General features: G+C 49.1%; 2 protein-coding genes across 2 annotated transcripts; one reads left to right on the top strand and one right to left on the bottom strand.

Annotated features, from left to right (window-relative positions):
- Window positions 1-279: 279 nt before the first annotated feature.
- peli3 (pellino E3 ubiquitin protein ligase family member 3) lies at window positions 280-17,862 on the top strand. The gene is given in 9 exon segments (XM_084487620.1): window positions 280-587; window positions 725-791; window positions 8,345-8,566; window positions 10,769-10,794; window positions 10,797-10,897; window positions 11,334-11,435; window positions 12,086-12,400; window positions 15,212-15,400; window positions 16,888-17,862. Coding segments are annotated over 7 exon segments (1,563 nt in total). The 5' UTR covers window positions 280-587; window positions 725-791; window positions 8,345-8,372; the 3' UTR covers window positions 17,524-17,862.
- Window positions 17,863-19,177: 1,315 nt separating this feature from the next.
- On the bottom strand, window positions 19,178-27,649 carry rab1ba (zRAB1B, member RAS oncogene family a). The gene is made up of 6 exons (XM_084487428.1): window positions 27,366-27,649; window positions 26,102-26,174; window positions 25,326-25,421; window positions 24,605-24,700; window positions 24,179-24,310; window positions 19,178-23,365 (listed from the first exon to the last, which is right to left on the bottom strand). Exons 1-6 carry the CDS (start codon window positions 27,377-27,379, stop codon window positions 23,171-23,173), a joined length of 606 nt encoding a protein of 201 aa, XP_084343554.1. The 5' UTR covers window positions 27,380-27,649; the 3' UTR covers window positions 19,178-23,170.
- Window positions 27,650-27,721: the final 72 nt, after the last annotated feature.

Here is a 27,721-nt window from a genome sequence, read left to right on the forward strand (position 1 = left end):
ATGTTAAACCTCATTTTTTTTCCCCCCTTAGGACAGACGATGACAACGCCGTCCGTGAACACAACGACAGTCCCTCAACCAGACCAGAGTTCCCCGTGTGAACAGCGCATGTTGGCCCCCCGGCCCCTAGGCAGCCCGTGCGCTCTACAGCTGCGCGTGGGCGGGCTCTGTGGGCGGGGCTAGAATGTTGTGAAAATCCGAAGGCGGAGTTACGCAAGGAGCACGTGACCCTTCCGACCAACCGCAGGGACGCGGTCGGTGCGCGCTCGAGAGTGTGTGTGTGTGTGTGTGTGTGTGTGTGTGTGTGTGTGTGTGTGTGTGTGTGTGTGTGTGTGTGTGTGTGTGTGTGTGTGTGTGTGTGTGTGTGTGTGTGTGTGTGTGTGTGTGTGTGTGTGTGTGTGTGTGTGTGTGTGTGTGTGTGTGTGTGTGTGTGTGTGTGTGTGTGTGTGTGTGTGTGTGTGTGTGTGTGTGTGTGTGTGTGACTCCGCGTTTTCTCTCTATTCTCTATGTTGTTCAGAGCGCTAGGGAGATAGGCGTGACAACGGACGGGGGACGTCTGGTTCGTGACTGCTCTACCGGAGAGAGGAGTACGCATATCGTGTAGTGTGTGGCCCAGCGTATTCGATGACAGCGGAGAGGCAATGCAGACCGCGCGCTCCTACGGTTGTTCTAGACGAGTCCTCTTCACCAGTGTTATTTTAACGCAACGCTTCTCGATTTCAAGGCCGTACGGGGACTGACGACCCGGGGAACCGCACAGCCACCGGACCGCACTCGTCAAACATCAGCGGGTAGCCTGTTCATTTTAATGTTGCCCCCCTTTTCACCCTTTGTATTCGTGTACATAAATGCTATGGTGTCTTTTTTTTAGAGGCGGTCGGTCGTTTTCCCCTTTTTCTCTCTCCCTTATTGTTCCCATGTTGCCAGTATGATGAGGAGTCTGTTGGTGCTTTCATGAGGTGGTGATGATGATGGTGGTGAAGAGGAGGAGGAGGATGATGGTGACGGTGATGAGGATGGGGATGAATGTAGTGGTTCTTGTTTTGTCTGCTCCGTGGAATCCCTTGTGTGCCCGCCTTCAGAGCTTAATTCCAGGGAGGAAAAACAACACGTCTTCCTATAAGCTACGATGGCAAACACCTTTTGATGTCCATAGGCCTAGATAAGTGACAGATGTTGTCAGGATTAATGTTGTTGTCTGTTCTCTCTACAGGGGGCTTTGTCTTGGTGAGACAACAGTCGTCATGTATATACCGCATCTTAAGTAGTATTGTGTAATACGGGATAATGCAAGCCGTTGCAATCCGCGGGGTGAAGTCGCAGACATAAACAAAACAATGGGCATAGGCTCATCGCCGAGGAGAGAGCGTAGACGTAGGCTACCATTCAACACATTGTTTCTCTTTGTGTTCAACAGCGATGGGTGAACCTGTTGTGTGTGTTTTCTAATTGTATGTTTCTATGAATCGTCTCGTGTTGTCCACGATTGTTACAGATTGCTTACGGTTAAGCAGAGATGGGCTTTTTTTTATAGGGCCACCGAGTAGGCCTAATCACTCGGAGATGTAATGCGCAAGATGGCTCAACTCTTACGTTGTTAGTTGAGGAGGGGGCATGGGGGTGTTGAACGTTGAATGACATCAATGAGGATAGCGTTCACCTGGGGAAATGACGGAGCTTTTCCGATGTAGCCCTTACTGTCACGCTCATTATGGCCTTAGGGTGCTCCCAAGGTGGCGTCTATCTTTGACTGCCTCCCACAAGTGGGAACCCTGTCTAGTTTGTTATTGTCAACAGAACCCACCTCCAAACTCCATGTACACCAGTAGCTTCAGGTTACAAACACAGAGAGCAAAAAAATAACATACCTATCATGAAACATTACACACATGTGACACACAAACCGGGAAGGGTATTGTAGTATAACAGCACCCGGGGGAAAACGTTGGATAAACATATTATGGTGTCTGGTTAGCTGGGTGGAACTTTTGTGGACAGGTAAATTCCACTTGTCACACCCCTTCGATTTTGAATACAAAGAAAATAAATGATGGACAAATGGATGGACCAAATAATTAGGATTAGAGGTGGGAGTGCGAGGGGAACACATGGAGAGAAAAAAAAGGAATATAAGGGGATTTAACAGAAAAATAAGAAAAGAAAAAAAAAAGGGTTGGGGAATGGTGTAGGAGAGTCAATTGATTGGATGAGGAGGTGAGTATTAATTGTGTTGCCAGTTGTGGTAGGTCTACCATAGCAGCCACCTTGTGCCAGAGGTTTTACCAGTGCTGGGAGAGACCATAAAGAACATAAACAGTTGCCGATACATATATAATGTTAATAGATATATTTCAAACTTTCGTGGTGACATATTGTAGTCGCCTGAGACCATCCTAATGTGCAAGTTCACATTCAGTTTCTCCCTGCCTCAAACTGGCCTCAGGCTTGTTGAAATCCTCTCCCAAAGGTTAGCAAATGACAGGACCAATCAGCGGTAGGGGGCGGGAGTTTTAGTTCATCATGAAACCAGTGTCACACAAAGAATTATAAAAAGAAGGGTGGTGCCAGCAGTCGCTGGACCAATCAAAAGCATTTATCGGAAATGGAGTGAATAACAAGGTTAAAAGATGATTAGAAAATTTGCACAGAAGGCTTTTCTCAGAAGAGGGGACGTTTTGGCTTCACTTCCGACTGTATTTGGCACAATGGGTCACTGATGTTATTTAATCCGATTGGCTGCCATTTCTTGAAGACCATGAGGCCGCGCCCCTTTGCATTGACGTATCTTAATGTGTTCAGGGCGGCGTTTCAATTCCTCACTACAGATGACTCTCGGCTCTGACTAATTCTACCACTGATCCCAGTGTGACATACTTTCCACCCCTGGGCAAATTGGCCCGATGTCCAGGTTTTGGCTTGGTTTCTCCAGAGGGGTGGGGTTGTTGGTGGGGGATGAGGTGGAGATAAGGTGGAGGAGGGGCCTATGGAGCCATGAGTCAAACGACGTCAACCAAACATCATCAATATCATGAGGCCACAATGGATTGGCCTATTCTGTGGGATGTATGCGATTGTTGTGATGTGTCATTCATTCCCCTAATCTTATAGACTTGCTTGCATGGCAGTTGCTTGCATCTTCGATCGTCTCAACGGTGAATTAAAAAAAAAAAAGCAATGCTTCTAGCTGCTTGTCAAGATCTATATGCATGTTACTATTTTTAGCTCTTTTTCTCATTCAGCTGTTTTACTATCGAGTTATTTTAGCCAATGTTTTTTTTCTTACAAAGCGACCTGCAGTGATTTTTTAAAATTGGTACGTCATTAATGATATGGGATAGGCCTCTTACTCAAGGATGCCTAGAGGCACTGGGATTCAAACCCAGAACGTTTTGGCCACAAGGCCAGCGGCTTAACCACTAGGGTATAGCCTGCCCTTGTGTGCATTGAATGAATAGTGACAGCCGACCAAAACACGGTCCTAATCTGGATATGTTCAGTAAAGGGCTACTGCTGTACAGGCGTGTGACGCGCTCCACATGTGACGTACATCAGTCTGCTTTGATATGCAAACCGTCCCCTGCGTGCGACTACCGGTGCTTTCATCCCTACGTCTCTCACTCTCTCACCCTACGTCTACGACTCACACTTCTATTTGGTACAATACTTGGGTTACTCTTGGGTTTTTTATTTGGCAAAGATACGCTACCCACACATAAGGAATGATCAGTGATTCATTGACTTTCACTCAATAGTATACAAGCCCACTTATTCTGACTAACTAGATTAATTTAGCCCACTTCTTGTCCTGACTGACTGTATACAAGCTGAATTTAGCCCACTTCTTGTCCTGACTGACTGTATACAAGCTGAATTTAGCCCACTTCTTGTTCTGACTGATTGTATACAAGCTGAATTTAGCCCACTTCTTGTCCTGACTGACTGTATACAAGCTGAATTTAGCCCACTTCTTGTTCTGACTGATTGTATACAAGCTGAATTTAGCACACTTCTTGTTCTGACTGACTGTATACAAGCTGAATTTAGCACACTTCTTGTCCTGAGTTATATACACTGAATTTAGCACACTTCTTGTCCTGACTTATACAAGCAGAATTTAGCACACTTGTCCTGAGTTATATAGGCTGAATTTATCACACTTCTTGTCCTGAATGATACTCCTTTTCCTTACTTATAGGCATACTATGCTGAGTTTAGGATACTTTTTTTCATTTTGTAAGTAGCGGAGAGGTGCTCCTGCATTAATTCCCATAGGGCTTAAAGCTTATGCTTACTTAATAGATATAGTGTGCAAATAAGTAGAGGGGCCTGGGTTAGAATGGTGTGTTGGTGTATCTGGCGTGCATTGTGCTCCAGGGCCAGTATTTTAGGGAGTCTCACATTATTGCAGCACAATTCTTGATGTAATACTCTTGTTTTGGGGCCTTTGGATATGAGAACAGTAACAACTGCCTTGCCATCATCCATCATTCGTCCATAATGTGAATCGTATTAGAACAAAAGATCACAAGGGAGAATGTGATATAAACTACAAAAATAGGAATACAATAATAAACCATAAACGTGTGTGTGGGTCTGTGTCTGTTTGTGGGTGTGTGTGGGGGTGGGGGTGTGTGTGGGGGTGGGGGTGGGTGGGTGGGTGGGTACTACTACAGAGTGTGATTTAGCACAATAAAAACAGCCGTGGTTCACTGTTATGATGGGATACGATGTGTGTGTACTGGGATTCCTGAGACCTATTCCAGTCCAGTCTTCCTCACCCACCCTCTTCTCTTATTGTGGACCATACCGTGTTTTTTCCTTTCTTTCATCTCGCTCTCTTCTATTATCCTCTCCTCCTCCTCCTCCTCCTCCTCCTTTGTCTGCCATTGTCAGGTGGCTCTTTGTTTTTTCCCCTCATTCCTCTCCCTCTCCTCTCTCTCCATCGTGTCTTTCTCAATGCCTCTCTCTCTTCCACCCTGGTTTCCTCCAAGTAGAAACCTCCTCTCTCTCTCTCTCTCTCTCTCTCTCTCGCCCCACCCCTAGGACGTGGCTGTGGGTTGATTAGAAAATGCGTGGCACACAGAAGCAGGCCATCCATCACCCTGCCAAAAGCACCGGCATGGACGCGCCTGGCGGCACTCGTAGCTCGGCCACGTGCACAGACACAAAGAGACCCCCACACACATACTCAATCTGGGCAGTCGCTCTCTCTCTCTCTCTCTCTCTCTCTCTCTCTCTCTCTCTCTCTCTCTCTCTCTCTCTCTCTCTCTCTCTCTCTCTCTCTCTCTCTCTCTCTCTCTTCCAATCGCTCTCTCCCCCATTCCCTCTCTCTCCTATTTCTCCCTCACATAATCGATGTGTTCCATAGTGTCTCTCAAGCCTCGCAGAAAACAAGGCCGGTCCTGCCTTCCCTCCCTCCCTCCCTTCCTCCCTCCCTTCCTTCCGTCATCTCCCACCCTTTACCTATCTGGCTCTCCACAGTCTTCCACTGTTGAGATGATGATGATGTACATTATCATATGTTCCACTATTATTTAGCCTCTTTCCTTCCTGCTCCTCCTCCCAGTGTAGAGAGATAGAGAGAGAGAGAGAGACACGCATGCACTCGCACACACATGCATGCACACACACAGGATGATACTGACGTCGGGGGTGTGGGGGGGGGGGGGGGGTGTAAGTGTGGCTAAAAGGTCATGGTTTTAGCTCCAACCCTGCATTTTCTTATACACACACATCGCACACAGTGTCCTTCCCATGATGCCCTCACCGTTGTTCCTTCTCAATCCTCATGAGCCAGGCACACCCAGACCACCCACTCCCCCACCCCCATCTGCCAACTCAATATCCGGGGGAGGGCTGATGGAGAGCAATAGAGCTAATGAAATGGCAGCCGGCTCCTTGCCATCCGTCATCGGATTATTAGAAGAGGTGTTCCGTTCGTTGGGGGCCCTTAGAAATCTTGAGGTTGACTTGTGGGTAATGTAGTCCTGGAAGATGGAAACCCTAGAATACAAAGTACCCATATGGGACTCTCATCATCATCTCTTAATCCCTGTGTGTGTGTGTGTGTGTGTGTGTGTGAAGCCCCTTAAAGACTGTGATTGTGACAGTGAAACAGTCGTCAAGGTGAATAAGGAGATTCATTTTTTTACAAGTCACTCCTTTCCGAAAACTTTCGCGGGAGCTCCATACTGCGGAGCAGTGTGTTGCAGAGCCCGCCCTTGTAAAAGCTTTGCGGCCTGTTATTTAATCTCTGCAACAGAGAGGAAGAACAAAGCTCCCACGGCGTGTGTGTGTGTGTGTGTGTGTGTGTGTGTGTGTGTGTGTGTGTGTGTGTGTGTGTGTGTGTGTGTGTGTGTGTGTGTGTGTGTGTGTGTGTGTGTGTGTGTGTGTGTGTGTGTGTGTGTGTAGGTGGTCTCTCTCTCGCCTACTTTTGATTAATAATAGGTTCTGGGAGCTGGTGTTTAAAACGCTTGAGTTAGAACCAGGGCCTTTGTGTTTTACGTGCGTGCGAAGATCAAGGCTGAAGCCGTAATGGTGATCCACGCAAGGACACGACGAGGCACAAAGTCGCTTGACGCTTTCTTATACTATCGGGGACGAGAAACCTTATAATTATTGAATGACTGTGTGTGTGTGTGTGTGTGTATGATAGTGAGGTTGGCATGTGTACAGTGGGAGTGCGCGTGTGTGTGTGTGTGTATGATAGTGAGGTTGGCATGTGTACAGTGGGAGTGCGCGTGTGTGTGTGTGTGTGTGTATGATAGTGAGGTTGGCATGTGTACAGTGGGAGTGTGCGTTGTGTGTGTGTGTGTGTGTGTGTGTGTATGATAGTGAGGTTGGCATGTGTACAGTGGGAGTGTGCGTTGTGTCTGTGTGTGTGTGTGTGTGTGTGTATGATAGTGAGGTTGGCATGTGTACAGTGGGAGTGCGCGTTGTGTGTGTGTGTGTGTGTGCTTTAATTAGCGGCTACCTGAGAACACTCTGAAGTGGCACGCCAATAAAAGAAATGCTGTGCAAATGAAAGCCAATAATGTCGAAGCAGCGCCGCCCTTCCTGTTGGGCCCGCCCTGGCCCCCGGGGGCCCCCGCCGATGGCTTTGTTAAGGCTCCCGGAGATACAGACAGCTAGTCGATGGACGTTATCTGGCGGTTAGCTGTGAAAGCTTTCCAAATGGCAGCGCTCATAGAGAACGGCGTGGGGGACGCGTGCCGTGCCCTGTTGTTCTCCGCTTCCTCCTCACGTCTAAAGCCTTGTTCCCTTCTTTTTTTTTCATTTGCAGCCGTTTCCAAAATGGTTCCCAGAAGCTCAATTTGAACACTTCCTCACAAAGGGAGGAAATCACCTCTGAGGTTATGATAGGTGCTGGAGCCGGGGGGGCGGAGTGGCAGCAGATGTACAGGGTTTGTTTAGTGACACAGCGAGGGGAAATAAAAGGCTGAATGCTATGGGCCTGTCCTGTTATTATTAGTGATGGTGTCATTAGAGGAAGCTGCTCTGTAAATGCCCTGGGTTGACAGAACTCGCAGCACTTGAGTGGTATTTGGGAATGGCACCGTTTCCAGCGGTGTTGTGTCAGTAATGACACGCATTAAGGCCACCGTCTCCTGCTGATCTTTGGGTTAGTGGACTAATGGGCCCGGATTCACTTCTGGCGGTTTAGTAATGATTATATTTGATGATGATACCACTCGCTTACGCATTCACTTTATTAATACAAATTCAAATCTGGCTCATACCTTCTATCAGACTAATCTTGATTAAATTGGGGATTTTCCAATTCAGGAAAAATAGACCTACATGTTGGTTTCTGGTCAGAGCTCAGGCCAATTCAGAGCGTTATCATAAAAAACTATCGTATTATCTTTCGTTTTATGGTAGATGGATTTATGGTTTTATGGGAGAGGGTTCTGTGATGTTTTACAATGCGGAATCATGTGGCTGATTCGCCCTGAGGTAGGGCCGGAAGAGAAATGCCTCGGTTGTGTTTGTGTTTTCACCCAGAGAACCTGAGGCTTAGGCGAGAGCGGAGAGTGGAGAAACGTTAATGAGAATTGTTCACAGATGCTTCTTGTTTGCATTGGAAACACTTTGTTATTCAAATAGTTTTTTCCACTGTGTGTGTGTCTGCATGGTTTTGTGTGTGTGTGTGTGTGCGTGTGTCTCTCTCACTCTTATCTTTCGCACACTCTCTCTTCATGGCCGAAAACAGGCATTTGCATAGTCAAAACATTGTTATCATCTTTATGTTTTACATGAAGTATTTTTGAAGTATTTGACATTAATAGGGGATTGTCTCTCTTTGTCTCTGTCTCTCCCTCTCCCTCTCTCTCTCGGCCTGCAGCTGTGGGCCCCTGTCGCGGCCGGAGGGTATGGTTTTGGAGGGTAGCTCGGAGGCCCTTTGTCCCGCCCCGTCTCTGGAGCTGCGCCAGTCCTGCAACAACACCAAGAGCCAGCCGTCGCCGCCGCCGCCGCTGCCCCTCAGCAACACCGGCCCGCAGCCGCACGACCCCGTCTTCCCCAGCGACAAGGAGCCCGTCAAGTATGGGGAGCTCATCGTCTTAGGGTGGGTACCTGCCCCTCCCCCAACGCTCCCCCCCCCCCCCCCCCCCATCGCCATACTCCCCCCCCCCCATCGCCACCCCCCCCCCCCCCCCTCCCAGCCAGCAGTGGCACACAGTCATGGTTCAGAAGAGAGTCAATAAGGTCCTTTGTGCTGGGGAGCTTGCATGGTTTTGCATTGGAAATTACGTAGACATTTTAATGACATTGAAATTACTTTTTTGGGAAATTGCGGTTCATATTTGCATCGCGGCGCCGAAAGCTAATAAGATGGTATTGTTTATACAGAGCAAACCGCACAGGGTCAAATTGTGGTGTGGCATTGTTTTTTCTTCGATTGCTTCACATAGGACTGACTTGAATTTGATGACTGAAAATCATTATTCGGCGTGCGTCCCGACACGGCAGTGTGCTTTGGGCACAAGTTAACAATCCATACATGCGTGCGTACATTTAAATTGGAGAAGCTCCCGAACAGAAAGTGCTGCAGTGCTGTTGTGTAAAAAACAACAACTAGAGAATGCAGAGCAGCTTTAGAGATAAGAAATGCAAGGCAAGTCATTTTTTCATCCTGTTTATGTATTTTATTAGCACAAACCGTTACAGTGCACATCATATATCAGGGTACTTCCTAAAACACTTTTTTCACTTTTCACTTTTTTGGTTTCTAAAGTTCCACAACCATTTTACCGATAAAACAACGTTTGTGTAATACTCAAATGTTGTTCTTTTTGTCAGAGAAAAAAATCTGTGAGGACTTTTAATTTCTTACCTGGATCTTGTTTTGTGAGAGCCCTCTGATGTAATGCCTCATTTAATAAATGAGACCGACTGGGTATTGGAGTCTCTGTACAGTCAGACAATCAGACGAATCATTGCAGATGTGCGGTGGCACGCAGAGCGGAGCTGCACGCTCGCGTCACCGTCTCGTCTACCCCCGATTTGTTTGTCAATGAGCCAGAACGTTGCTTCAACCGCTCAAAGTCATCGCTTGGAAACGCATGACACAAACAAACACAGACAGGGCGAAAACCCCAAGGATGTCTCACAGAAAGCAATGTGTGTGACGTTGGGAGAGGACGTGTTAAGGTATGCTCGGATTAAACTGGATCGGCGTTGTTAGGGGATGCTAATTGTGGCGTTGTACCAAGTGTTGCTACTGCTAAACGATAGGTCGTCTATCCGTCTTTCTTTTCTCAAAATAGTATTGGGACGTCGTTCGATTTCAAAAGTACACAAAACATGTTTACGTTAAAATCCCAAATGACTTGGAAAATAAATGCAAACCTCAGCTTTAATGCCTCCCTTTGAGAACATTCGGTTGTCTGGAAGCCACTTGGTTCCTTTGCGCCCTGTCCGCTGTGGCGGCTTATCATTTGCATGAGGCAGACATTTAAATCCCTTCTGGAGACCTGAGGGTCGCTTTTAAAATCATGCCATGTGTCGGCGTGTTACACTCCGGCGGGGAGGCGGGGCTATTTAACTCGGGGTGAACTCCACACATTCATGCATTTCGGTGCAGATCTAGAAGGTGTCGCATGATGCAACACCTTGGAATATGAATAACGCTCATGCCTTTCAACGTGGGGCATATTGAATGACACCATCCTATAGTCATAACTACGTTAGCTACAACGGGGCCGGTCGGAGGCAGCCCTGCCCCGCCCTGAGGCCGGGGGGGGGGGGGTGGGGGGGGAGGGGCTGACGGAGAAACCCCGTCTCTCTCTTGAATAAGACACCACCCATCATCCCCACCCGGAGGAGTTTCGATTGTAGAAAACCAAAATAGAATTGTAGTCAATGCTCATGGGACGAATCCAGATTGATCCTGTTCACAAAAAACGTGTGCGCTGTATGCCGTTAAAAGTAAACCTCTACAAAGTCACAAATAGCTCAGAAACGCTTGTGCATTTCAATTTGGGCAGTTTGAATAAAATCTGTTGAAACTGGTGTAGTCATAACTACATGAGCTACAGACCTCAGGCAGCGCTTTATGCCCCATAATCAAGAATCCAAAAGAGAAAATATCCTTCAAACACTTTAGTAGGCTGTCCTTTTTCTGGAACAGAAACAAGACACATAATACTTCAGCCTGACCCTAAGGTGCAGAAAGCGGAGGACTGCGTTCACGTTTCAGTCTTCCTTACCTCCGCCCGCCACGCCACTGACTCCCACCGCCACTTGTTTCACCCCACTGCGTCCTCAGGCACAACGGCGCGCTGTCCAATGGCGACAAGGGCGGCGGCGAAGCCGCCTGGCGCTGTACAAGAGGCCGAAGGCCAACGGCGTCAAGCCCGACGTCATCCACAACATCTCCACGCCCCTGGTGTCCAAGGTGAGGTTGTTGACGGGAGGAAAGGAGGTTAATGGAGGAAATGATCAGCAAAGTCCAACCGGTCTGCTGAAGGTGAACCAGCTGTGGTATTTTAAGCCGGTTCTGAATGAAACCAGAACCTGCGATCACCGATTAATGGATGGAAATGCTAGCTGTGACGATCGGACAGAGGGGGCTTTTATTTTGTTCTCTTTTGAAAAGCATGTAATGATGATGATGATTATTATTATAATGACGATAATGACAACAATACAGCTGCCCATGCAGACCCGGGATAACCGTGTGTGTGTGTGTGTGTGTGTGTGTGTGTGTGTGTGTGTGTGTGTGTGTGTGTGTGTGTGTGTGTGTGTGTGTGTGTGTGTGTGTGTGTGTGTGTGTGTGTGTGTGTGTGTGTGTGTGTGTGCGTGCGTGCGTGTGTGTGTCCACACATCCGCAGGCCCTCAGCAACAAAAGCCAGCACAGCATCTCGTACACACTGTCGCGGAGCCACTCTGTCATTGTGGAGTACACGCATGACACCAACACAGACATGTTTCAGGTGAGCAGCACACACACACACACACACACACACACACACACACACACTCACACTTACACTTACACTTACACTTACACTTACACTTACACTCACACTCACACACGCAGAGAGGGTATGCCCATGCCATTTCTTCCAGGTAGGTTACCTACATACCCCACTGACTTCATTATACTGTATCATGTTGCTACTATGCTACTATGCAATGCTATTTATGGTCCACAATGTTTCGTTTCAATAATGTAGCACATACTGCCAATATTGTCCACCTGTATTCTCTGTAATGTTTTTCTTTTGTTCCTATTCACATTGACAACAGTACCACTCACTGTGTGTGCAGCTATATTGTCCTCTCTTGTGCTTTGTCAGCCACCAGTCCAATCTGGCATTAATAAAGCATCCAGCTTAGCTTATCCTCGGCTCCTCTCCTGACCCCCACTTCCCAGGGGCCTTCGTCGTAGGACCAACACAGGTGTCGCTCGTCGCCCTCCTCGCGGCTCCGCCCTCCTTTAAGTACCGGGGCCCGTCCAGTGGGCTCGGCCTCCGTGGGTCAGCCTCACCTCCCGCGCCCCCCCCCCCCGGTACGGGGATGGGGAGTGTTAAGGGTCAACTGAAGGCCGTAACACACGTGGTTTTGTCCTCCTCTCCGGCAGATTGGCCGGTCCACCGAGAACATGATCGACTTTGTGGTGACAGACACGGCGGGGGGCAGTGGAGGCGGAGGCGGCGGCGGCGGTGGCGGCGGCGGCGGCGGTGGCGGCGGCGGTGGCGGTGGCGGCGGCGGCGGCAGTGGAGGGGGGGGCCAGGGGGCGGCGGGGGAGGGGGTGGGAGGAGGAGGAGGAGGAGGGCAGTCGGCCCAGAGCACCATCTCACGCTACGCCTGCCGCATCATGTGTGAGCGGAGCGCGCCCTACACCGCCCGCATCTACGCTGCGGGCTTCGACTCCTCCAAGAACATCTTCCTGGGGGTGAGTGGGGCTGTGATGTCATGGGTATGATGTTGTGCGTATGATGTCATGGGTATGATGTCGTGCGTATGATGTCATGGGCAGTCATTCCTCGTTCCTCGTTAAATGTGCACAATGCTGACGTGGATTATACAGCAGTTTATAAAGAAAAAGGCTCTGTAGATAGGGGTTGTTTGATATTGATTCAACTATGTGTCGTCTGTGTTTCAAGTCGAGCGGTCTCACTTTGAAAATGAGCCTCCTGTTACTTGCAATGTATTTCGAGCAATATGCAAATCTCAGTGACTTGCAAGTTTCAACGTCATTTCAACAGCGAGGCAAAACAATGCGAGACATGCACCTCTCTAAACAAAGCACGCCCAACCCTGGTTTGCAAATATCCCGTCAAAAGGCATTTGGCCAACCCCATACACCCAGAGGGGAGGGGGGGGGTAGCAGCACATGACAAGTCTCTACGGTATCGATATCGGATCTAAACGTTAGACACGGCCTAACGACGCGTAAATGTTGTTACACGCGTTGTTAGGAAGCACAACTTGATCAGACTTGCGTGTCTGTGTTTGCGTCGCCTCTGGTGGGGAGTCGCGGCCGCGGTGGCACAGTGTGGCAGCAGGTATTTCTAGTTTCGTCTTTCCTCTGCGTAGATCGCTGTGTCAATGCCAACCTCTCCGGGAACATTTGAAGGGGAGGAAAGGGGAGATGAGTCGTAGTGTCTCTGGTGCTTCCTGGTACACGGTGTCAAGAGTGGGCGGATGATGAGGATGAGGGACGGTACAGCGGTACTCATCAGAAAATGAGACCTTTTTATGAGGAGGTCCATGTGTGATCGCTGGGTGACCTTGGCGTTAAAAACAGCATCACCCTTTTATGCATTATTATTTCGTTATTATTACATGCGTATTTTCAGGGTGTTTCTTTTCGGTCCAACGGGTGGATGGTAAGCTTACGGGGCCAAGATGTCGGGGGGGGAAATACGAGTGACGATGACACAAGTACAGAAACGGACCAAACACAATGAGTCACCCTTCTTACTGAGGATGAAAAAAAGGGTCAAGAAATGGTGTTTAACCACGATGCAAGTCCAGACTCTAGTGCAATCTTTCAATGATGCGTGCAATAGTGTTGACCAACACGAATGCATGTATACGGCCCTGCTAGAAAACAGGGACGGCCGCTATGCTCGGTGTATACTGTACACAAGCAAACTATACACATACTGTGTATATAACGATGCAGAAAGGTGTCCCGGCTAAAAACCGAGCAGGCCAACAGAAACCAGCCACTTTCCTGGCTCCTGTGTAAGCGAGGAGGCCAGGAGAGGACGGACACACACACACACACACACACACACACACACACACACACACACACACACACACACGCACACGCACACTTTTTTTACGGCTGAAACAGAGCATTGTCATTCAGGGGATGGCTCCACAATAACCACTATCAGAATAGGTGCAAATAGTCAGCAGGAATCTCTTTTTCTCCTCCGAAGAACACAAACAAAACGGTTTGTCTTGTAACAGGATGACATCACCACACCACAGATATAAGGCTTACATCATCCCCTGTTATACTTGTGTGCGTGTCCCCTTGAGGTGAGGTGGGGGGGGGGGGGGGGGGGAGGGGAGGGGAGGGGGGAGGCACTTAAGTGTGATGTCTACAGGTTAGGCCGATGTCAGAGCCTTGGCGGTGACGCCATCTCATGCAACATGCATGGTCCTTACAACTAGGGCAGGAGGGAAACAGTACTCACGCAGAGCAGGCCAGCGGAGGGTATAAATGATAAATGATTGCCCCTCCCCCCACCCCCCCCCACCCCCGCTGCCCCGCCCCCCCACCCCCGCTGCCCCGCCCCCTTGAAGAGGTGCCTAGATGTATCAGACCCCTCCCCCAACACACATGAGCATGCACACACACACGCACGCACGCACACACACACACACACACACACACACACACACACACACACACACACACACACACACACACACACACACACACACACACACGCGCACACGCCATCCGCCCCAATAGGTGGGCAGTCAAGCCTCCCTGGGTCTGAGTAAGGTACAGAGGGAAGCGGGGGGGGTGGGGAGGGTGCAGATGATACTCAAACCAGTGGAGCGAGTGAGAGAGAGAGAGAGAGAGAGAGAGAGAGAGAGAGAGAAGGTGACGGATAATGAACGACAAAAGAGGACAAAAAGAACAAATCGCACAATGGCCCGGTGCTGCTGTTGGTGCTTATTGTGTTCTGTGTCAACACGGCTGTACCACTCCCCGAAAGGAGAAAAAAAAAACGACTTTCACGTGCTCTTTCTGTTCAACGGGTGGGATGTATACCTCTACCTCGCTGCTGTGGTCAGCATTGTGGTCAATTTGTGCAGGGCTAAAAATAGCGCCGCACACATAGAAATCCACCTCATTCAGCTGTTTTCCTCCAGCATCGCCGCCCCGCTAGCGTAGCCGTTAGCTTTTTTCCGCTCACAGCTTTCTATTTCCGTGCCGCCTCTCCCATCACTCACTGGGCTGACCTTGACTCTCGGTGTGCGTGTGTGTGTGTGTGTGTGTGTGCGTGTGTGTGCGTGCTCATGTGTGCATGTCTCTGTATGTGTGTGTCTGTGTGTGTGTCTGTGTGTTTGTGTGTGTGTGTGTGTGTGTGTGCGTGCCCATGTGTGCATGTCTCTGTGTGTGTGTGTGTGTGTGTGTGTGTGTGTGTGTGTGTGTGTGTGTGTGTGTGTGTGTGTGTGTGTGTGTGTGTGTGTGTGTGTGTGTGTGTGTGTGTTTGTGTGTGTGTGTCCCCAGGAGCGAGCGGCCAAGTGGAGGACCTCTGACGGCCTGATGGACGGCCTCACCACCAACGGGGTGCTGGTCATGCACCCGGCGGGCGACTTTGTGTCGGAGCCGGCGCCGGGCGTGTGGCGGGAGATCTCGGTGTGCGGGAACGTCTTCGCCCTGCGGGAGACGCGCTCGGCCCAGCAGCGGGGGAAACTGGTAAAAGAACACGCCGGTCGATGGTTCTACTGGTCCACCCCGGTTGACCCCCGTGTCTAACTGTGGAAAATGTCTGCGACCCCCCCCCCCCCCCCCCCCCCCCCCCGCCGCCAATTTAGGCAAGGCAACTTTATTTATAATAGTACACGAGGCAGACTCAAAAGTGCTTCACGTAGAAACGGCCGTCATACAATAAAATAAAAGAATAGAATAAAATAGATGAGTAGAAGAATACAAAGTTTAAAAAAATGCATTGTAGAAAGTGCAATGTATTTAAGATTAAGCAGAACGCTGAAGCAAACATACAATAAAATGCAGTAATAAAATAAAATAGATAGGTAATTTAGCTTTTTTAGTGTGTCTGCTTCCAGACTAATAGTTTTGACCCAATCAATGCCTGGCGGTGATGTTCACGTCCCGGTGAAAGTTTGTAAATACCAGAGGCCTATGAGACCTTTTAAGACAAAACGTGTTTGCTAAAATGGATCATCAAATATCTACGGCCCATTAGCTAGATCTATAAGTTATGAGCTATAGCTCATAAGCTATAGATATTAGATGATCGATTTTAGCAATCTCCTGCGACTGCACATGCAAATCAGGGAAACCAATAGGGGTCAGGACCCCAAGGTTCGGAACCAGTGCACTATGCATGTGTGAAATGTCATCACGCTAAAAGGTTCTGTAGGCAGGATTCAACTCTATTCTATTATTATTTGATGTTTTGTCATTTGGAAGCTTGCGGTGGTTAAAACTGTGCCTGCCTCTGTATTAGACAAGGGCTTTCAGAAGTGGATTAGGATAAGTGTATTTCTACAGTGGCCGGTCGACACAGTGTTGATTTGAAACCTTTTACAGACACTTTACCACAGTTTACTACCGCTGGCCACGTCTGTAGTCGCCAACTCTGCGCTGACAGATCCAAGCCTCCAGCTGCATGATCGGTCAAAACAAACACACCGCAAAAAAAGATACTAATCTAACGTATAGACGTGGGACTAGTTATTAATAAATAAATCTTTTTGTTGATATTTTCAACATATTTATTCTCAAATCACATCGAGTAATACCACAGTGACAAGGCAGACTCATTTCTATACACAAACCGATAACAAATAATAATGACATAAAACAACACACATAAAAAAAAATGAAATTATTTCATAGTGCGAGAGGAAGGGTTTGCAGACTTTGCACAGAGCCCCTTGTAGAGTGTCTACGTTTTTTCTAACTTGAGTTGTGACATAACACTCTCTACCCACGACGTGGGCCCGGTCGTACCATTAAGGCCCGGTGGTCTTAATGGTAAGGGGGTGGGGGGTGGGGGGGGTTAGATTCCTGCCCGTGGTCCTTTGCTGCATATCTACCCCTCTCTTTCCCATACCTTCCTGTCTTACTCTACAATAAAAAAGGAGAAAACCTTCAAAAAAAAAAAAAATCTTTAAAAAAAAACCCTCCCTCCTCCTCCTCCCCACCGCCGCCACCAGGTGGAGAACGAGTCCAACACCCTGCAGGACGGCTCCCTGATCGACCTGTGCGGCGCCACCCTGCTGTGGCGGACCTCGGCGGGCCTCCGCCGCACGCCCACCCTGAAGCAGCTGGAGTCGCTGCGGCAGGAGCTGAACGCGGCGCGGCCCCAGTGCCCCGTGGGCTTCAACACGCTCGCCTTCCCCAGCCTGGCGCAGCGCGAGATCGTGGACAAGAAGCAGCCCTGGGTGTACGTCAACTGCGGCCACGTGCACGGCTACCACAACTGGGGCTACCGCAAGGATAAGACGCCGGCGGCCGGCGGCGTCCCCGGGCTCGGGGGCACGGCGCCGGCCGGCCTCGGGGGCCCGGGGGCCTCGGGCGGCGACCGGGAGTGCCCCATGTGCCGGCGCGTGGGGCCCTACGTGCCCCTGTGGCTGGGCTGCGAGGGGGGGCTGTACCTGGACGCGGGCCCCCCCACGCACGCCTTCTGCCCGTGCGGCCACGTGTGCTCGGAGCGGACGGCGTCGGGCTGGAGCCAGATCCCGCTGCCGCACGGCACGCACGCCTTCCACGCCGCGTGCCCCTTCTGCGGCACCTGGCTGACGGGGGAGCAGGGCCACATCAAACTCATCTTCCAGGGCCCTGTCGACTGAGCCCGCCCCCGCGCCGCCCCACCCCCCCCCCCCCCCCAGCCCCACCGCCATCCCCACCCACCCGCAGCCCCACACACACCCCCCCCCCCCCCGGGCCCCGGGAACTGGTTCATAAAGAGAGGGAGGAGGACGGGGAGGAACAGCACAGAGACGACGACGACGACGACGGTGGTGGTGGTGGTGGAGGAGGAGAGGAAGACCACCAGGAGGGATTACACAGGCTGGAGGAGCAGATAGAAATACCGGGACAAAGGACTGTTGTGAGAAGGACTGCTGTAGTAAATCGGCCCCCCTGAAAGAAGACGAAAACAAGCATAGCAAAACGACGCCAAGGTTACAATAAAAAAAGGGAATTCATGACGGAGATGTTGGTTGTACGGGAGAAATATGTAAATAAACTGTGGCTAAACGAAAAAGAAACGCTGTCTGCTTGACGTCTTTTGTTGTTGTTGTTGTTGTCCAAACAAAGCCAGGCTTTCTGCATAGATTCAGCATTCTAGCTGTAGTGTTGGCAGGTATCTTAAAAGAAAAAAAAAATATATATATATATATACACACATTACAGTATAAATATGCTCCACCCACATACACACCAGGAGGCACGCGGCTCGCTGGAGCCCCTGAGGAGTGTCTGTGCAGCCGCGGCAGCAGTCTGCAGCGCCTCCACCGCCGCGCTATAAATAACTCAAGGTCATCAACCACCCTACCCCCTCACTAGGGGGGTGGGGGTGGGCAGGGTGAGAGATATGGGGGAGAGCGATGAGGGAGAGAGGCCGGGAAGAGAGAGAAAGGGGGTGGAGAGAGAGATGGGGATGACGGAGAAATACCTATACCTAATTTTTCACAATAATATATTCTCTCCATTTTGCTGTACCTCCTTTTCCTCGATTTCATACTCTCCATCATTTTTCAGAAGTCGGTCAGGCGGGACTTGAACCCAATACTCCGGGGCTGAGAGGCAAGAGCTCTATCTGTTGCACCACCAAGCCACACAACTACAACAGGGTCTGCACTGCAGTTATATAATACGACATTAATAGGACATTTAGGCCTACAAAAGTCTTAACATTTCCATGGTGACCAACCCGAGGGGGCCTTGAACCCAGCTCATGAGAGCTGAAACCAACAGCTCTGTTACTCCACCAAGACAGTGTCTACAACGTGCTTGGAGGTTATAATTGACATTCAATTCACATGACTAACTTTAGCGATCCAACCTGATGCAACTTGAATCCAGGACATCCGAAAGGATCACTAGGAGCTCATTCAACTGCACCACCAAGAGGCTGACATGACATTACAGAGGTGGGAGGTTCACAAGAACCTATTTTTTTTTTTGCCAAAAAGTCAGGAGCCCCTGGACAATGCCCGTTTTGAACATGTTTTTATAGAGCGATACAATCCATGGTTCACCGTTTTATTTCATGGTGTAGCGCAGCGGGTTCAAAAAGAAGGGGGACTGGGGATGTGGTTATTACAATTAATAAATTAATTTAAATTATTTGGCCAATCACATATACATGCTTACTTTTTTTGTGCGTTTTCTTGCACAAATGAGTCTGACATTTTCATAAATTCATAAGGTATTTGCACGTTTTGTGTTGTTTTCAATGGCATCGAAACCAAATCAGTAAAAAAAAACAGCACGAGGGTGTACATCGATATTTTTCCATCATTTTATTATATATATATTTATAATATGTACAGAAAAACAAAACAGCATGATCAAACTCAGCAGTGAGACAGTGCACCAAAAGAAAGTGAAAAAGCCAAACTGAAAAGAGAGAGAGCGAGAGAGCAAGAGAGAGAGAGCGAGAGAGAGAGAGGTGACAGGACGGGTGTCGTCCAGTCTAGTGCGTGGTATGATAACAAACACTGTTCCTTTGTATTAAATCATCGGACAACAACAACAAACTTGTCATTGACGCAAACGACTCGATAAATAAAAAAAGGTAAGACGAAAATTTTTTAAGAAAGCCTTAGTGAATATCCATCATAAATCACATTCATAAGTAAATCCGATCCCTCCCACTGAAAGCGCACTCCTTCGGAAATAGCCCGCCCATTCACCGCCCCTCCAAAAAGCCAGATTCATTCCAGTTCCTCCCCAGTCTCCCCCTGTATGCTTTGATGGAGCCGACACACATTTCCCCAGCATTAGTTATTAATGAATATATTAAAAACCGCAAGAATAGCGAATACTTTTTTTTTTTTTTTAAAGAAAACATTCAAAACTCAGAAAGGGGGACTTACACTCACTAAGGTGTAAATGTCTATGCTTTGATTGCGGGAGTCAAGGGGTCTGTCTGTCTGTGTACGTAGTATTCAACATGTACTCGAGTGACTTGAGAGGAAAACCGGAGCTCCAGAGAAATCGTCGCGATAAGCACAGGAATGTTAAACACATGACGCCTCCCCATCGCCCCAGCTGGACCCTTGAACTACACCCCACCCTGGGCCTGCGACTCAAGGGGAGGGGAGCAGACTGAAGGCCTTTTCCTCCACACCTCAGAAACACCGCGACAGCTCAAGCGGTCCCAGGGTGCCTTTCGGAGGGTTCACAAAGAAAAGCGTCCCGACTTTTGAGTCCCATCTCCCCCCACCCCGTTTGCTTATTATGTACAGCAAAAGGAGCGTCATCAGCTGAACGAGAACGTGGGCGGAGCCAATAACAGGATAGGACTTTCAACTTGATGAAGTTGAAACTTGATGAATTTTCATCAGCTGACAGGAGGGGGGGCATGGTTAGCCTTACTAGCATGAAATAGACCAAAATGTACACCCTCTCTTTTTTTTTTTCTTTTTTTTTTAAGTCTAGGTGCCAAGGCTTCTATCCAAAGCATGCTCCGGACATAGACTTCGCTTTAAGTAAGAGGGGTGGAAGCTAGTTTGAGAAAAAAACAACAACAAAAAAAAAAACACACTTGCTACACACACCATCACTTGACCGACTCAGTCTTCTAGAAGCTGAGGTTGCACTTTGCCGCAGTGGCACAGCACGCGTCAAGGTGGACTCTTTAATCCTTCCCCAAGATGTTCCCCAAGTTATTCGAGGGAGGAGGGAGGGGGGAGAATAGGTCAATGAATGTCACGTAAGGTGCCAGTGAGGGAGGTGGACCGGAGGCGTCCCTAGGAGGGGGTTGGGGTGGGGAAATCATATCCGGTCTTCAAAAGCCCAGACCAGTCAGTCCCCGGAACCACTTTGCCGCGACCCGAGTCGATCACGCAGCACACACACGCTCGCCCAGCTAACCTGAGCCAGGGGGGGGCATTCACCGAGCAGCTGACGGCTCCTGTTACACTGCTGCTGCTGCTGCTGCTGCGGTGACTTAAAGCGATGAGCACCGCCTTCTGGCCTCCCACAGCCCCGTCCACTGTGAGGGGGCCAGCAGAAGCTCCCCTTGCCTCTTAAGGAGGATACAAAAGCACCCGGGAAAACAAATAAATAACAACCCCCATCTAAAAGGCCCCGGATGCTACTTGTGAAATAGTGTTGTAACCATACACGTTGCTATAGCAACACTTTGATCTTTTCCAGTTCTTAATAAAAGAAAGAGGGGGAGGGAGGGGGTTGCAGTATATGGGGTGAGGCAGCATACATCCCAACACCACATTCCTTCAAAAAATGCCATGGAAATGGTTGGTTAAAGCATAGGATTAGACCGCCTGAGCTCCAACCAATCAGAAGTATTGGGCTTGGCCCACTGGGGCCACATTATGACCCTTGTATACTTGCGGGGGATGTTAGCAGACTCAATGCAAAACTTAGAAAACAGGGTGCACTAGAACGGGTGGAGAATTTGAGAAAAGGTGGCTGACTGGAGATGGAGAATGATTCAAAAAACACAGAGGCATGCAATGGGCACCTCGCCTAGTAACGCTATACCCTTCGACACACTGTAACCCACACCAACCCCTCACACACACACGCCATTTCACTACCTAACTTCATTGGAGAAAAATCAACAAAAACCAAAAGTGAAACTTTATCCTAAAAAGCCTCATGATTACAGTATAAAGCAATTTTGTACAAGCTTCTTTTTCCTCCATTAAACACCTCCCCCCCTTCAAACAGAAAGATAAAATGAAATATAAAAACATAACAGTAATTAAAAAACAGTTATTTAATAGTCTACTAAGACAAATCACAGAACATTGCCCAATTTGCCTTCGGTTGTTTTGTCAGGATAAGTTAAATGTCATGTTCTCATTCACCCAACCCCCCCAGCCCGGTAACCCTTTAGAACCTTGCACTCAGTGATGGTACGCCTGTGTTGACGGTTCATGTTTGTAATATAGTGTCCTCCATGAATGAGCCAAGAAAGGCATTCGTTTGACCTCCCCCTAACTCCTAGGCACAGGCAAGATATGTGACCACTTCCCTTTGCTCGCCCACAAACGCAACGCTTTCGACATTACGTCCACCTTTCGCTTTAGAATAAAAGGGAGAGTTGTTGGGGGGGGTTACAGAGGTCCGGACGGGACCGACGGCTGACGTGGACGCGTTCAAGTGCGGAGTTGTACATAAAATGTGCAAGTGTTGGTGAATGGCGATATAACCATCGAGAAGGCTCATTTACACAAACTAGCATCTAGGTCACTGCGTTGTAGGTCCACTCAATACTTCAGGCTATGAGAGTAAGGCAGTGGGCGAAGGTTGATAAGGAGTGGGGATGAATGGTTAACGAGGGAGCGGTAGACTGCTAGGCGAATAGCCATGTGAAGGCCGGGGGGCCGTTTCACCAAGCAACCCCCTGTGTTTGATATCACCGTTGTTTTGCATTTTCAACATCCATGGTGTGTGAGTCAAGATTCCCACGTACACGTGTGTGTGTGAGTCAAGATTCCCACGTACACGTGTGTGTGTGTGTGTGTGTGTGTGTGTGTGTGTGTGTGTGTGTGTGTGTGTGTGTGTGTGTGTGTGTGTGTGTGTGTGTGTGTGTGTGTGTGTGTGTGTGTGTGTCTCCAGAGGATCAAGCAGTAAGGACAACCGATTTGAACAATTGGTTCACTTGTTCAGACTGCATCCATACATACCACCACCACCCCACCCCTCATTCTCACTGTACTGTCTGTGTAGGTTTCCGTGGGGGCGTGTACTAACCTTCTGTGTGGCGCTCACTTCATCACAAACATTTTCCTGCCCTCCACATTAAATTGGTGAAAAATTAAGTTAAACTCCAGTCACACACACCCCCCCCCCCCTCCCTCCACCCTGTGGTGACCCGAGCCCACCCTCCTGAAGGTCCAGTCGCATCTGTCGCCAGGCGGCCCCTCCCCCCCCCCGCATCCAGTCCTCATCCAAATGTCTGCCGGTGTCATCGCCGATCCCAGGAGACCCCCCCCCCATCGGGCAGGGCTGACGGTGGGGGGGGGGCGTAGGCCGTAGGGAGCGGTGGGTGGATGAGGGTGACGGAGAAGATGAGGAGCGATGGTCGAACCGAAAGCCAGAAGCAGTGGCAGTGTGTGGTGGGTCCGGGGGGGGGGGGGGGGGTGTGTGGTGTGGTCGGGGCGGGGGTGAATTGTAAGGGAAGTGGGCATGTTGGAGCGGTGTTGAGGTGGGGTTATTGGGTGGGCGTGTGGGGGTGGGTGGGTGGGGGTGATGTTTCAAGTCGTGGCCGGGGGGGGGGGGGGGGGGGGTTAGCGCTTAGCAGCAGCCGCCGCCGGACTGCCGCACGGGGGTGCTGTCGATCTTCAGGTTGGGCTTGTCCCCGCCCGCCGTGGCCCCGGGGCCCATGCGCTTTTTGATCTCCGCCGCCATGGTCATGAAGGCCTGCTCCACGTTGGTGGCGTTCTTGGCGCTGGTCTCCAGGAAGGGGATGGCGAGGGAGTCGGCAAACTCCTAGGGTGGTGGGGGGGGGGGGGGGAGGCGGGACATGGGGACCGGAGTTAAAACAGACAGTACGGCGGGCGGGAGTGGAGACGATGCGAGGACCGCTCACCGTAGAATCAATGAGATGGCGTTATAATCAAAAGGTGACATTTGTGGTGTGTGTGATTAGCCGTTACAAGCCCTTTTGCAAATCTGCCTCTTCTGACATCACAAATGGCCATGTCCACCTAGATGTGCGCTGGATAGATCAGTCTACCAGCCTACCCAGTGGACTGTAGCAAGCGTTGCTCTTCTATCCGTCATACATCTAGGTGGACACGCCCACTTGTGATGTCAGAAGAGGCCGATTTTTGAAACGACTTGTAACAGCTAATCCCACTCACACCTGGTGGTATAATATGTCACCTTTAAGAATACAGGCGTTGGTATACAGTCAATGGTTAATTGTTTATGAAAATCATTTGCTCATGCATCGTTCAACAAAGCCACACCGTGGAGGTGGTAATGGAATAATGCAGGCCAGAATAAAGCAGGCTGCTTTTACCTGCATTATCCAGAATGAGCTTTGCTACCTTACACGAGAGGCAAAGCCACATCATCAATTTCAATTTGAGTTCATGAAATCCAAAGAGAAACCTTCCATGATGTTGGAAGCATAAGAAAAAAAGAAGGACCAAGGCAAGACCAAAGTCCATTGTACAGCTGCTGTCCCCCTCTTAAGACTCAGTGAGAGTGCACCAGGGTAGCCGTGTAATCCCCAACATGAGCACATGGTGGATCATCGCTGGTGCGTGCTTGTATAGATGTACGCGCTGCCGTTACCTTGGCCGTTGTGTAGTCCACCACCTTCTTGGTGGTCAGGTCACACTTGTTCCCCACCAGCAGCTTGTTGACGTTCTCGCTGGCGTAACGGTCAATCTCCTGGAGCCACTGCTTCACGTTGTTGTAGGACTCCTGCTCGGGCCAGAGAGGAGACGTTCAGCGGGTTCAAGGAGGGCAAATAACACGATTGCGATCGCATTGGAAAAATGTAAATCGCTTAATCGTTAATCGGTGGTTAACAACGCTTTCACTTTACCAGGATGTTTTTATTTATTATAGAATGGATATTTGATTGTCCCCCTGGGAGAGGCCATGCGTCTTCTGATTTAAAATTTGTCTCTTGGACAGTGTTGCCAGATTCCTGCCCAATCTGGCAACACAAGGCTGCAGCGTCGGGGTTCAGCGAAAGAGGACGTGACATCGCACCTGATCCGTGACGTCGTACACGACGATGATGCCGTGGGCGCCGCGGTAGTAGCTGGACGTGATGGTGCGGAACCGCTCCTGGCCGGCCGTGTCCCACTGGGGAGGGGGGTCAGCACGGTTTAGCAACAGCACATTTGGTTCATTTGCTACAAAAGGTGAACGTGAGCTACGAGAATGAGGGATGTACAATTCATTGATGGTAAGTCAATCAATCAATCCTTTATTTAACCAGGTAGAAATAATCCATTGAGATTAAAACCTATTTTACGTGAATGACCTGGCCAAGAAAGCAGCACGGTGATAAAACAAACAGTCTCACCAACCACACTCAGCACCAGTCAATGTACAGTACAGTACTACAGTACAAGATTGAGGGACACGACTAAGTATGAAAAAGTAAAGTAAGGAATAGGTCATGAAGGGTTACCTAGAAATAGCAACAAAAAAAGCACATTTTGTTGATTTGCTACGAGGTCAACGTAAACTACGAGAATGAGAATGTACAGTGAACAATCCATTGATGGTAAGGAATAGGTTGTGAAGTGTGACCTTTACACAGAAATGGAGGGGTAGACATTTTGGGGTAACTTTGTAAACCCCTAGGCGTTTTTAGGAATCCCTGTTATAGTGTGTGTGTGTGTGTGTGTGTGTGTGTGTGTGTGTGTGTGTGTGTGTGTGTGTGTGTGTGTGTGTGTGTGTGTGTGTGTGTGTGTGTGCTCACAATCTGCAGTTTGATGGTCTTCCCATCCAGCTCGATGGTGCGGATCTTGAAGTCCACTCCGATGGTGCTAATGTAGCTCTCTGTGTAGGTGTCATCCTGAGAAGAGAAACGGGGGAAACGGACGCAGTCAGGTACAACTCAAACAGGGACAGGTCGAAAACACAAAGGAAATGCTGCAGTAGCTTTACTGCTTTACTGAGTAAAGCTTTCACTTGGTAACATATGTCAAACATTTTATCTATAGCAATTTCTACTTTGAATCACTATATTTGCAAAAATCTGAAATCAAGAATTTTAAATTATGAATGTGGTTGGTTGGTTGGTATAACAAGATAAAATATTTAAATGTAGTCTACTGTATCGCCTTATTCCTACATTACAGTGTAAGTTAACCCACTGTTTCAGCACGAATTTGATTGGTTGTTCTAAAAAAGTGCTTTGGAAGGAGTTCTAGGAAGGAGGGGGAGGGAACGTTTTATCCCCATGGTTATGACCCGAAGCAACTTTGTGCTACTACTTTGTATCCTAATGTCGGTGTGTTATAATGAGCTATGTTGTAAATGAAATGTGCCACACACCATGGCGTTATACGTGTGTCAGAGATCCATGTTTCATGTTTATTTCAGTAACAGTATTGCAATTGCAATACTGAATTGAACGATTTTTGGTCCACTGTCCCAAGATAAAAAAACGTTGACAATATCCCGTCACATAACACAGTATCATGCCCATCTTTAAAACCATAACATGTTCTGGGGGGGGGGGGGTATACTTACAGCAAAACGAAGGAGAAGGCAGGACTTCCCCACTCCAGAGTCTCCAATGAGCAGGAGCTTGAACAGGTAGTCACTGAAATAAAAACCCTGCACGTCAGACCACGGACCAGGCATTTCCTACTTCAGGTACACAACGTTTGAGCAATCCTAGGTGCTTTGCACTGTGGAAGTAGACTGTGAATAGGCTCCACCCATCCACGCCAACACGACGAGTTGAGCACCTCTGCACCCCTCAAAAACGTAAACAAGATCACGTGGGCGTTTCTTTCACAACACGGTACAAACAACAGGTGACAGGACAAACTTGGCCAATCTCGTAATACTAGACAGTACATTTGAGCCCAATATTAGCCATCACCTCTTCTAACAGATATTGGATCACACACGCACACACACACACACACACACACACACACACACACATGGGATGGATGCGACCTATTGTGCAATATCACATTCCCTTAACTGCGCATGTCCCGTGCTTGTTATGTGAATGAATGTTAAATCCTTGCGGGCTGGGCCTAATAGTCACTCTTCAATAACAATAAACAGTTACGTGTCCATTTGTACGCAAGACTCAGCGAGTTGCGTAAACGACGCAGATAAACTGCTGTCAAAAGATACCGTCGTCGAACCGGACTCAAAGTACAGAGAATACCCTTGATAGCCGGCGGTTTCGCGACAGCGTAGAACGACCTGACATCACAACAAGCAACTTAAAGACAGCTCGGCGTTTAGCCTCCTCTACCGGCGGCTCTGCGCTAGCTGTGGCGGTGTGACGTTTCACCGAACAATGTCTCCGGTCGCCACGACGTATTAAAACGGATCCGGTGACCATCGCATGTCCTCTCCATTCCGTCCTTACATATGTGACCGAAGCATATCCTAACACTATAAGATAACACACACACACACACACACACACACGTTGACGATCGACTTTGCGCAGTACATCGGGAACGAATTCGTTTAAAATTCACGTCATGTAGCGGTGTTTTACGCGAACGGGCCGGGGGGTAGGGTAGCGTAGTGGGACGGGACGACGTTCTGATCAAACCCTCACCCTGACGAGGATCCCGTCCGCGCCCTGTTTCCCACCGAACCAGTTTTAAAAAAAAAGAGACATATCGACGGTAAAATACAGGAAAACCCCGAATAAACGCTACGACACACCACACCGAGACCAGCCGTGTAACACAGTATCCCGAAAAATAAGGACGCGTGGATACAGCCCAATAGGGGAAAATAATGTACGGGTACTCACTATTCTGGGTTCATGATTCAGACTGGATGTTTTTTGTGTCTACGGTTCTCTGCTTCACAATCCGGCCGAACGATGACTTGTAGCTCTGGATACCGAGGCGCTTTACAACGGAGGTTATCTCTCTAGCTCCACTGGTAAGGGGGGGTAGACCGTGTAATCGATGATTTCACATTTAAAAAAAACGACCAGACGTATCGTTGTTTTTTTTGCTCGGGCAGCGTTGGGGTTTTATTTTCCTCCCTTTTCTTTCTTCGGTGTTGTCCGTCCCTGGCTACAAGTACAAGATGGCTGCGCAGGTGCGGCAGTGACATCAGATGACGTGGCGCCACGGACGAATCTAGAAGCACGCGCCGCCG

The sequence above is a fragment of the Micromesistius poutassou genome (assembly GCF_964030765.1).
Source record: "Micromesistius poutassou genome assembly, chromosome: 23".
NCBI lineage: Eukaryota > Metazoa > Chordata > Actinopteri > Gadiformes > Gadidae > Micromesistius > Micromesistius poutassou.

Bases quoted from the DNA above. Each gene is read 5' to 3' on its own strand.
- rab1ba (XM_084487428.1), bottom strand. The intron at 25,422-26,101 runs GTAAGTATACCC...TTCTCTTCTCAG, and splicing joins GCCTTCTCCTTCGTTTTGCT to GATGACACCTACACAGAGAG. The intron at 24,701-25,325 runs GTGAGCACACAC...CCCCCTCCCCAG, and splicing joins AGACCATCAAACTGCAGATT to TGGGACACGGCCGGCCAGGA.